At 41.0% G+C, this 13081-nt stretch overlaps 1 protein-coding gene across 1 annotated transcript in view; it reads right to left on the minus strand.

The window, feature by feature from the left end:
- Nucleotides 1–13081, minus strand: part of LOC139463883 (multiple epidermal growth factor-like domains protein 6) — a 108415-nt gene that overhangs the window by 15055 nt on the left and 80279 nt on the right. The window contains exons 10-15 of the mRNA XM_071245293.1: nucleotides 11736–12407; nucleotides 10676–10810; nucleotides 9393–9533; nucleotides 5748–5888; nucleotides 5318–5458; nucleotides 950–1141 (exon numbers count right to left, since the gene is read on the minus strand). Of these exons, the coding sequence (XP_071101394.1) occupies nucleotides 950–1141; nucleotides 5318–5458; nucleotides 5748–5888; nucleotides 9393–9533; nucleotides 10676–10810; nucleotides 11736–12407 (1422 nt within the window). The remainder of the gene's footprint in view (nucleotides 1–949; nucleotides 1142–5317; nucleotides 5459–5747; nucleotides 5889–9392; nucleotides 9534–10675; nucleotides 10811–11735; nucleotides 12408–13081) is intronic.

Below are 13081 nucleotides of genomic sequence, written 5' to 3' on the forward strand. Positions count from 1 at the left end.
TCTAATCAAGAGAAATCACTCAAATCTGTTGTTTCGGAAGAAGAATCAACTCCCGGAATCAACAAATTCTCATGATCTGTCCATTACAGAAAAGCTTGTATGTTAGATGTGTGAAACGATAATCCGGATTATATCAAAGAGTGGCAATTATATGATAATTTGGTCCTTTGTCCCTAAATTACAGTCCTGATAATGGAGTGAACGAAATTCATGTTCGGTAATGGTTCGGTAATGACATAGATCCGGATTAGTCCGTGTCAAGTTTTTACAGATTTCACTCCATGTTTTCAAACGAAAAAGAAACGTCATATACTTCAAGCCTAGCCATATACAATTTTCATAGACTATATTTGTGTGTCGTATACTGAGCGTGAACTTATTATGTTACTATAACCAACTCATTTCGTAATATACTTTGAACAAAAATAAGACAACCAAATTATCCCACTTATGTTAATTGCTGCATATTTTCAATAGTTCAGTGTCGCTTGAATTAATTACTGCTTCTTAAAACAATATCAAAGCATGATCTATACTTAAGTGATGACAAACCTGGAAACATAATCGGTATAAATCAGGCATTAATTTACTTACTAAGGCCAATGGCGTCGGAATGTGAAATTTTAAATATGTCACATTATACCGAGGTCTCGCATTTTCACGCCTTCTTTTACACATTTTAGATGAAGCGACAATGAGGTAACGCGACAAATTGTCACTTTGAAAAATATCGCGTTGCGGCATCGTCGCCCTTTAGTAAAAGTAAAAAATATTCAAAGCCTGACAATGTGACAATAGGTCAAACTATGGCGATGTCGCATTGTCGCGCTTTGGTTAATTATGACACGTTTTGCTTATTTTGTGAGATAGACACCCCGACAATGTCTCTTCTAGAACTCCATAAGACATTGTCACACACAATACATATCTGTACTACACAGCAGAATACCTAGGCAAGGTTCATCTTTGTAAGGGGAGGCAAATCCTGCCATACACCGACAGATGCCGCTCGTCACCGGAACAGGACCCAAAGGCAAACTGCACATGCTGTTGTTGTCGCTGTTGCATTTCCATTGGTCGCTCGGGTCACACAGCCTCGGGGGAGACGTTGTTGGAATGTGAAAAGGAGGAATGTGCGGACCTGAAGCGAAATAAGATATCAATGCCTACAAATGTGATCAGACAATTATGCGGTCCTGGGATCGAATCTCGACCGCCCTCGTCTCTTAGGCCACAGACGCCACAGACGCCGGCTGCCTGGGTGCGATTGCAGTCTATGTGTCGAAGTTCAAAGCATAACGTATTTCATTCAGGTTCCTATGTCGAGAAATATAATGAAGTCACAAATGTCAACTCTGTAATTGTTACAACCTTTAGAAACCGGTGATGACGTGAACTACTTGGTAACTGGCCTGGTTGGTTGAGGTGAGGTAAAATGGGGTTTAACGTCGCGTTCAAGATTATTGCACTTAATATAGCGTAGTGCATGCACGTGTGTGTGTGTCTCTCTGTGTTGGTGTATGCGTGTGTAGCTTTGTGCGTTTGTATTGTTCTACCACACTGAGATGCCAAGCATCTAACGCAGTTTAACGTGGATATTCCACTCAGATAAAGACTAGTATTAAGCCGAGCGCCAGACAGAGTAACAAACAGCGGCCAGGGATCGAACTACCGACCTTCCACTCTCTGGACAGAACGTCGAACATCCGGGCTCGATTCCCTTCATCGGTACTATTAATGTGCTAATCCAAGTTTTGGTGTAACCGCCGCAATATGGTTCCTGAAGTGATGTTCGCTCCACTGCGAACATTATTTCAGTTACTAGTTTATCACGGTGTGTCATCTTGAAGAGGACCGCCTCCGTGGTCTAGTGGTAGAGCGTCCGCCCGGAGAGCGGATTGTCCGGGTTCGATCCCCGGCCGCGTCGTACCAAAAGACGTCAAAAGATAGTACTTGTTGTTACCCTGTCTGGCGCTCGGCATTAAGGGGCTAAAACAAGGACTAGTCTGCTCGGAGTCAGTATACTGTGTCTGAGTGGGGTATTCATGTTAAACTGCGGCATGGTACCTCAGTGAGTTAGCACTATAAATCGGTATCAGTCCGGACTAGTACAAGCAGCCACACAAACACACACACGTACATGCACGTCACTATATAAGTGCAATAATCTTGGACGCGACGTTAAACCCCATTTCACATCACCATCTTGAAGAGGGAGGAAATGATAAATGAATGATGCAGGTCTCAGACGTCAAACACTGTTGGAACAAACGAGCAGGGGTGTTGACAAACCAAGACATATAATCAGGCGAACCGGGAGTCGAACCTATGATCACAGATTCCTGGCTCGCATAAGGGACCCCAATCAAAAGTGGTGCCTTAATAATGCTGCTACCCGTGTCGCCTACTCATTTTGTAATAGATCAGGTACAAAGTTCTTTTATCAAGAAATAGTAAAGAAGTTGAAACACATTAGTCAACTCTGAGGTGTGTCCCTTTGTCGTGACACAAACCATGGTAGCGTGTTCGAATCCAAGTTTCATCCCGATTATGTTTCTTGGTTTTTCATTATCATATCCGTGTTAGTGAGTTTCACCAAAGTGGTAAACGTCTAGAACCTGCATCGCTTCGGGCTTTCCTTCAACGTAAACTGACACACCGTGTTTTAACTGAAACACAGTTCAAAGTGGCGTTAAACCCAACTCACTCTTTCACACAAACAGCTTTTATCGGTCAGATTAAGCTCATGCATCAAGCTTGACGCAACCGGGTCAATATTGTTTACTTAAGTTCAAACCCCAAAAGAAGGAATCTAACTGCTGGAGATGTGCACAGCGGTTAATGCTATCAGACTTTCGAAGAACCAAGTTCGCTTTTTTCTGAATTTCGTTAAAAACAATTTTAAAAGATGAACTTATTTGCTTCATCCTCACTGATGGGCAACTATTATACATCAGTCAGGTCAACACATGTACACATCGTTATAAGCTGTGAGAACATTAAAACATCATCATAAGCATATTTGATAACGGAAAGAGTTAGAAAAAAGTGTATTCAAAAACACATGTCACCCATTAAAATATCTTCTTGCAAAAAAATAATACCATCGATTATTTGCGCGCAAACCCTTGTGATACGATGCAATAACAACGTGGCCATTGGCTGTATCATTTTACATCCTCTTTATAACCAGCTTCTAGGTGCTTCTAGTATTTCAGCGGGTTGTGGCCGTTTCAATGTTGTTGATAATATCCAGGTGTTATTTTACGTATATAAGCCAACTGCTAAATACACCAAGACGCTTGTTGTAGTTTGCATCCGGAAATAACATTGACTTCATGTACACATAGGTTCCTCCACACCAAATGCAACATCTGTGATACGCTAATCGCATTGCAATTAAGCGCACATCGATGTGAAAAACTGACGGAGTTTAACGTCAAATTCTTCAGGACGTGGCGTTCGGATGAAACAGCGCACCTTAAATTTGAACACGTGTTGCGCTCGTTACATAGGAGTCCATGTCTAGATTGATCTAAATGGTCATATTCGGAATGTTGAACATGTACTTAGGCGGTGCAGTGAGCATATGGCTGTCAGTCTGAAGGATGGCCGGACAGGTAATATACTCATTTACTTTTAGGGTTTGGATACAGTTGTCATGCTGTTTTCAAATGGATATTACACTCAGATGGCAGAAAGAGGTACTCATTGAACGCTGCTGCTAATCTTCAGCCTCTAGGTTATTTAGATAACTCTTTAGCACTGCGAATGTTTTGAGTGAGCTGACACATGTATAATGTTAATGTATGGTATAGTTTGTACCTTCAACATAAAATACACAATTTTAAAATCGTGTCTATTCTCATATATCCAAACATGTAGTACATTAAGTGCCCTTCACATCATACACCATGCATCATAACGCTCGCTGCAATAAAGACCGTGACTGTATATATGTGAATGTATTTCAAAGTTTTGGATGAAGAGCTGGAATCTAATTATCACACGATATCTCATATTATCCGACACAGGCCAATCTCCGACTACCCAGAACAGACCAGTCTCCCATGACACGTAACAGACCAGTCTCCAATGACACGTAACAGACCAGTCTCCAATGACACGTAACAGACCAGTCTCCAATGACACGTAACAGACCAGTCTCCAATGACACGTAGCAGACCAGTCTCCCATGAGACGTAACAAACCTGTCTCCCATGACACAAAGCAGACCAGTCTCCCATGACACGTAACAGACCTGTCTCCCATGACACGTAACAGACCAGTCTCCCATGACACGTAACAGACCTGTCTCCAATGACACGTAACAGACCAGTCTCCCATGACACGTAACAGACCAGTCTCCCATGACACGTAACAGACCAGTCTCCCATGACACGTAACAGACCAGTCTCCCATGACACGTAACAGACCAGTCTCCCATTACACGTAACAGACCAGTCTCCCATGACACGTAACAGACCAGTCTCCCATGACACGTAACAGACCAGTCTCCCATTAGACGTGACAGACCAGTCTCCCATGACACGTAACAGACCTGTCTCCCATTAGACGTGACAGACCATGTCTTCAGGACATGCCTCGAACAACAATTCCCGGGCGAGACCAATCTTCAGTTACCTCCAACAAATCTGTCACAGTATGTTATGTTGCTCTCAGTTTTTGGGGGTCCGCCATTAGGGCGGCCATCTTAGATTTCAATTTGGCTGCCAATATCTATCAATTTTATGTCACTAATGGTTTCCCTTTGCACCTAGAATGCATGGTTTAGTCCAGACGAGTCAGGCCAGCATCCACTCACCCTGTTCATACTAAACATATGTAACTGTATCTACATACCTAAATCAGTATTACATGAGTTTCTGGACTTCAGTAACCAAGAACCGGAGCAGTCTCACCCTACCCAAATAGACCGCTCCGTGGTCTAGTGGTAGAGCGTCCAGCCGGAGAGCGGAAGATCCGGGGTTCGAACCTCTACAGCTTCATACCAAAAGACGTTAAAAGATGGTACTTGTTGTTACCCTGTCTGGCGCTTGACATTTATGAGCTAAACAAGGACTGGTCGGCTCGGAGTCAGTATACTGTGCCTGAGTGGGATATTCATGTTGAACTGCGGCATGGTGTCCCAGTCGGCTAGCACTACAAAATCGGCATCAGTCCGGACCAGTACAAGCAGCCACACACGTGCATGGTACATAAGTGCAATAATGTTGAACGCGACGTTAACCCCATTTCGCCTCACCTCCCTATTACCCAACTCCTCTGACACACAAAACGCCCCTAATTTACTTACGTTCAACACAACGGGTGTTGTTTTCGACCGGGGTATAGCCATACACACAGGAACAGTTCTGGATTGATGAGCACTCCGAATGGTTCAATGTTCTGCTGCAGTGCCAACCATCCAGGCATCTGTCCCCCAACAACACGGGGTCTAAAGGTAAAACAAACAGCACATGCTAACATGATTAAAGAGTATTGTTTGGAGGCTAATGAGGCCATGTGCGACTCACGCGTAAGGAGGCTTCTTCTTGATGTCTGTTTCGGAACATTCCTTCAGCAGTATATTTAGAAGAAAATACGTATGGAAGGACGCTCTAACTTACGAACAGAAACATTTCAACAGCTTTTCACGTTATACAAACATACCAGAACATTGTAAGGAGAGTCACGAATCGTTTAAATAAGTATGCCTACATGCACACGCTCACTTCAAAACTTACATTTTTGACAGGCGTTACTGTCTGTATCTGGGAAGTATCCATCGTTGCAGACACAGGTGTAGTTGCTGCTGCAGTAGCTGTTGCTGATGGCGGTGATGCACTGGGAAGGCCTATTGCAGTAGTCGTTCAGCTGCACAGGATCTGATCCACAGCAAATAACTATAAGCATCTAGTTGATGTTATTAGAGAACAAGGCGGCTCCCTTGGTATTCACTACTTCCATTGGTGAGTCACCAGGTGTATGAATAACGTTAACGATGGATTTTAAACTACCTGTACTCTGCGTATTTATGAGTGAGTGAGTAGAGCTTTACGCCGCTTTTAGCATTTAGCAATATTCTTCCAATATCATGGCGGAAATAGGCTTCATACATTGCACCCATGAAGGGTGTCTTAGTTATAACGCCAAAACTCATTTGGACCAGAACATGTAAAACACTTTCTGAACAGGCTACTAAAGCACTGTGGCCAGTAAAATCCCTGATCAGGTGACTTGAATTTACTCCTAAAGATACGTTTTACCTATTTGATAAGAAAATTGTACCCATTTTGTTAAATGGCTGCGAAATCTGGGACTACCAAAGAAGGGAAATCATAGAAATTGCCCACCGAAAGTTTTGTAAATATTTGGTACACATTGGATATAGATCATCTAAGGTTCCTGTATATGGTGAATGCGACAGAGTTCCTTTGTGCACTACCTATTTTTTAAAATATGTTAAATATTGGTCAAGATTGCTTCTTATAAATTTTAATAGATATCCATATAATTGATATCTCTATTTATTAGCTACTGTTGATAGAAAACGCACCAACTGGGCCACACATGTTGGAAATTTATTATTTTCCTACGGCTTTGGTATCGCTTGGATTTCACAAGATGTTGGTGATACAAAGCTATTTACAGTAAACTACGGTTATAACGAACACGCTTATAACGAACTGACGGATATAATGAACTTACTTTTTGGACCCGACTACTTGCTGTAGTTATACTGTTTATATGCTTATAACGAACTAGGGTTATAACGAACTAAAATAAGTAGTCCCTTTGAGTTCGTTATAACCGTAGTTTTACCAAGTTGTATTACCAAGTTTAAAGAAAGAGTGTACAACTGTTCTTTGCAAAAATGGCAAGCCTAATTTGGCTGAAATGTAATAACTTTTTATAAGGCTCAGAAATCATTGTTAGACTATGAAAGATATTTATCTCTTCAAATGCCTTGGGAGTACAAACGTCTATTTACAAAGTTTAGAATTGGATGTTATTCCTTGGGAGTGCAGCATCTACGTAGGGATGTATCAACAATGACAGATGATAATGTTCTGTGTGAACATTGCAACGCAATCGAAGATGGAATTTATGTTGTATATGTCTGTAAACATTATGAAGATGAGCGTAAACTGTTATTATCTAACTTGTCAAATAAGCAGTATTATTCACTTAAAAGCCTATGTACCTCGTCATATATTAATGTATTATTGCCATTTTCAAAGTTCTTAACACATGTTTTAAGAACTGTCTTCTTTATATTAAGTAATTTTGTTAATTTGAGTCGGTATATCTTCATGTGGTATCTCAAATTATGATGTAAAAAGTTCTGTACTTTAGGTCACGTGGCCTTTAATCCAAATTAACCTGTCTGTCTGTCCATGAAGGGAATCGAACCCGGGCCATCGGCGTGACGAGCGAAACAACCTATATGTGCGTTATCTATAGCGCTAAATATAGATATGGAAAGTTCCTCATATTAACCTTGAAGAACTATAAACGATCTCACGTTTAAATTGCGCATTAAAGAATGGACAGGTGGTTAGCTTAGTGGTTGAAGTGTTCGTTGGTCACGCCGAAGAGCCGAAATGAGTGACGCCGATTTCTGCCCCCCCCCCCCCCCCCCCCGACGTTATATTCCTGGAATATTGCTAAAAGCGGCGTAAAACCACACTAACTCACTCATACACTAAAGGATAATAATGACATATTAAGATATACAATGTACGAGTATCGAATTTACTTGTCTCAGAATCATGTTCATGTTTTCTCTCTGCATTGTACCTTCCGACATTTATTCCTAATATTTGTATCCATGAAAAGATACGCTGAAGTGTTTGTTTGGCTGCAAAGTGTTTGTATTCAGACCACGAGACACATCAACGACAGGTCAAAGATGAAGCCACGTCTACTCGACGGTCATTATTTACTTCCTATCGAAACGACCACGAGTGGCATCTTAGCAAACACCTGATGGAAGCGGAACGTTAAGAACTGAAAACATTTTGATTTAATGTCAGATAAAAAAATACGATCATAAATATAATCAGGAAAAAAACGAACTCCTCTCAACGAAGTCTAGCTTAATATATGTATTATCATTTCAAAGAAGGTAAACGGTACCCCTCAGATGTGGGAGCAAACAGCGATCCAAGCCGTGTCATGCCGTGTAAGTTAAACACTGTTTGTCATTACGAGTCTCTCATATTACATTCAAGCATCATTAATCTCACCAATATGACGTTAATGTGCATTTGGTGTCAGAGATCGCTTTAAAGAAGTTTAAACTGAGAGTGTACCGCAATTAATTTCGTATTACAAATGAATATCTGAGGCAGGTGATTGCATACTTTTATGTTTATAATCTATTTAGGATCATAATTCAGGAGTGATATTAATTATGGCAAGTAATAGGCTCGGTTGAAATGTCTAAACGTTCCTTGCACCTGTTTCCACGCGCCCTGCAGTTGTCAGAAGCGAGTGTATCGAAATGCAAATTGCTTTGCACATTTGCAGTTACATGTAGATAATTCTTGCAAGACGCACACTTGGTATAATTGACGTCAACATCGTCCCTTATTCTTCGCATATTGGACATTTTGAGACGAGTCTCTATATGGCCATCCTAATGTAGTTAATACTTAACTAATTGATAAATAAAACATTTCATTACGCCGTCACATCTGAATGGTAGTCCACGTTTTTAACACTTGTGTTATTTAAAGAGTAAACCTATGTATTAATGACGGATTGTAAGAAATGTATGACAATGTTCATTGGAGTTTGCGACAGGCTACATTATTTAAAGAGTAAACCTATGTATTAATGACAGATTGTAAGAAATGTATGACAATAGGCTACACATTGATAGCCCTTGTCATATATATTACGACACATTATCACACCGACAATGATTGGAAACATATGACTTGATAGGTTGGCTTTAGTGTCACAAACACTGATGTGTCTTGATTATACAGTGAAACCCCCTTAATCTGGACACTATCTTCTTGATGAGATCGCCCCTGTAGTAAACCAGGGGCACGGTGTAATATTTGTTTGTATTGTTTAACGCCGCACTCAGCAATATCCCAGCTATAAGACGGCGGTCAGTAAATTATCGAATCTGGACCAGACAATCCAGTGATTGAAATCATGGGCATCGATCTACGAAATTGGGATACGATGACATGCATCAACCAATAGAATGACGTCTCTGTGTGAACCTTCTCACCATGATTCGTCCATGAGGCAGAACTTCCTAAACAGGAGGGTCGGATACATAAGGTTTCGGATTAACGGGGTTTCACTGTTTATGGAATGCCCTGGACCCTGCTTTTAACATACGTATACCGTACTGAAAACATACTTACATGGCTGACACGTGATGTTGTCAAAAAGAACAAAGTGTTCGTGTGGACAAACACAGGCATCGTTAGCATCACAATAGCTTTTGGGGTGAATATGCTGACACTGGTCGAAGAAATAGCACCTCTCACTCAAATACGAAGGCCCTAGAAAACACTTTCTGCTGAGCAACTAAAACCACACATATTAGTAGAAACCTAAATACCCACGCTATGACCCACTGAACACTAGTCAATCTTGTTTTGCTGTCGTAAAACATCTGTACGCTTTGAAGACGGCAATCGCTTCATGAAGCTCTTTTGACATAAAGATCGAATGTTCACATTTGATATTTTGAGAATTCTTTGACTAAGTCTAGTTCACGAGGATGAAGTTGAGTCAGTTTGTGCCAAACACATCGTACAAAGAGTATATTTGTTCTTTGTGAAAATAGCGTGGGCAAGCATTACACACAATGTAAGTGAGGCGTCCTTTGCTCTGAAATGAGGTCAATAAGGAACATATGATAGTTTGAATGAATGTTGAATAGGTTATGACGTTATCAAAGCAAAATAACCAAGTCAGGGACAATGCACGTAACATATATATTACCACTGCTTTCACTTCTGTTTCAAAATATCTACTGAATGTATCAATTCGTCTATGTCAGTTACCAAAGCTTGTCAAAAAGACTTTCAACGAAAGATTGGTGAATCTGGGTTTGATAACATTTTCATATATAGAATTTGTAAGCATGTAGGTCGGATATTAAATGTACAGGAAGTTTCTGTATACAGTGAAACCTCACAAATCAGGACGGTGTTGTGTCAAATGAATTCGTCCGGATGTGATTAACAAATGTCCGGTTTAACACATGTTTGGATTAACAAATGTTTGATGAACAAATTTATCAGGATGTTAGATTTCCGGATTAAGTAGGTCCAGATTAGTGAGGTTTCCCCGGACGTATAAAAATATAGCAATATGTGTTCGTTGACTAAATCTCCTGAACTTGGTTATAACATGAACAACATTAAGATTGTAGGCCTCTCTGCAAATTAAACTGAAAAGTAAATATTAGTACTATTTAAACAAGGGTTACTGTAAGCAAAATTAAAAAAGCTAATATAACATTAATTATTCGCTTGCGCAGATGTATTGCACATAAAGAATAAACTCCAACAAAACTAAAGGTAATCTCATTTGCTCCCAAGAAACTAAAATGATCAACAACATGTAGAAAATAAAAAATATTCAACGAATCTTCCTCCAAAGCTTCTCAACCGGCGCTGTCAGCTGGGCAACTTACGCTTGACACACGCAGTTTTTAAGTGTGTGACGTCATATCCGGAGTCGCACGTGCATGTTCCCTCGCTACACCAGCTGTGCGGGACGGCGGCATTGCAGTCAGAGTTTATCACACAGGAAGCATCACCAATCATTCCTGGAAGAACATGAACATACTGAATATGTACAAATATGTATTACATATTGCAGAGGGGGAAAACGGCGATGTAATCACTGGACCGCCAATTCAAACAAAGAGTAGAATTATTTCTTTTCGAACAGTATTTCCAAACACGGATTGTCTCATATTTCAGAGATTATGTCCATGTATTCTGGAATACAGTGTTTATTGTCTCTTCAGTATGTACATGAATGTAGCCAAACATTTGAAATATGGATTTTTATGTTTGGTAATAACATAATTACATGCTTTGAAAATGGCTGAAGCGACCTTCCACTTTCACGCAGAAAGATATCTTATAGGTGGATAAACCGTGATATCTCGAAGTCATAGAACCCACATACAAGTAATGCGTATGTGGAAACAGACGGGGCACCGATATTACACTCTTGTGCTCTGATTGTTTGTTTGTTTTTTAACGCTGCACTGAGCAATATTTAAACTATATGACGGCAGTCTGTGCAAAATTGAGTCGTGATTGACATCATGAGCATCGATCTACGCAATTGGTATACGATGACATGTATCAACCAAGTCCGCGAGCCTGACCACCCGATCCCGTTAGTCGCCTCTTAAGACAAGCATAGTCACCATTTACGGCAAGAATGAATGGCCGAAGACGTATTCAAACCCGGATCGTCGCCGGTCATTGTGCTGTTAGTGAGTGAGTAGGGTTTTACGCCGCTTTTAGCATTATTCCAGCAATATCACGGCGGGCGACACCAGAAATGGGCTTCACACATTGTACCCCTATCGGGGTCTTCGGCGTGACGAGCGAACGCTTTAACCACTGGGCTATCCGACCGCCCCTCCTTGTGCTATGAGTATGTCTGAATAAAGGTGTGCCAATTACAGGAGTTTCAAGGTAGGCTAATGGGTTTGGGTTAGTTTCACTACTTACTAAGAATACACATAGTCTTGTTGGTGGACACATGATAACCCGAATCACATTTGCATATTCCACGGGAGCAGTTGCTATGGGTAACGGCATCATAGCAGTCAGCGTCAACCGTGCACGTAGAATCGAATATCTTCCTCTTCGTACACGTAGTCTTCGTATCATCTACTTGGTATCCCGATAGGCACGTGCATCTAGATTTCACGCATGCGCTCATGGCAACGACATAATTACAATCAGTGTCCAATATGCAAGAGTCTCCAATTTTGCGTTTTGTACAGGTATCATTGAATTTGTTGCTATAGTAACCGGAATTACAGTAGCACGTGCCATCTGTACAGTTACTGTTGGTCACCGCTGCGTTGCAGTCAATATCTTTTTCACAAGTTGTATCGTAAATTCGACGTTCGGTGCAAACCGTCCTCTTCTTGTTCACACTGTGGCCAAGTAAACACAAACACACCCCGCCAACACAGTGGCTTTTGGGGACAGCGTCATTGCAGTCGGAGTCAATAAGACATGTGGTGTCATAGATCTTTCGCATGTTGCATGTGGTTTTCTTGGTGTTGGCATGGTAACCAGAATTACACAGACACATGCGAGAGGTACAATTGCTGTTGGCAACTGCATCAGAACAGTCAGAATCACGGAAGCACGTAGCGTCGCCTATTTTCCCTGCAACAAAGTGAAGTTGTTTAGATAATAGGAGATGGGCGATGAAATAGAGATCATGGACACATTAATACCAGTATATGGGTGATGAAATAGAGACCATGGACACATTATTACCAGTAGATGGGCGATGAAATAGAGACCATGGACACACTAATACCAGTAGATGGGTGATGAAATAAAGACCATGGACACATCAATAGCAGTAGATGGGTGATGAAATAGAGACCATGGACACATTAATACCAGTAGATAGGCGATGAAATAGAGACCATGGACACATTAATACCAGTAGATGGGTGATGAAATAGAGACCATGGACACATTAATACCAGTAGATGGGCGATAAAATAGAGACCATGGACGCATTAATACCAGTAGATGGGCGATGAAATAGAGACCATGGACGCATTAATACCAGTAGATGGGTGATTAAATAGAGACCATGGACACATTAATACCAGTAGATAGGCGATGAAATAGAGACCATGGACACATTAATACCAGTAGATGGGTGATGAAATAGAGACCATGGACACATCAATAACAGTAGATGGGTGATGAAATAGAGACCATGGACACATTAATACCAGTAGATGGGTGATGAAATAGAGACCATGGACACATCAATAACAGTAGATGGGTGATGAAATAGAGACCATGGACACATTAATACC

The sequence above is a fragment of the Haliotis cracherodii genome, unplaced genomic scaffold (assembly GCF_022045235.1).
Source record: "Haliotis cracherodii isolate W230 unplaced genomic scaffold, xgHalCrac1.p SCAF_16, whole genome shotgun sequence".
NCBI classification, from domain to species: Eukaryota; Metazoa; Mollusca; class Gastropoda; order Lepetellida; family Haliotidae; genus Haliotis; species Haliotis cracherodii.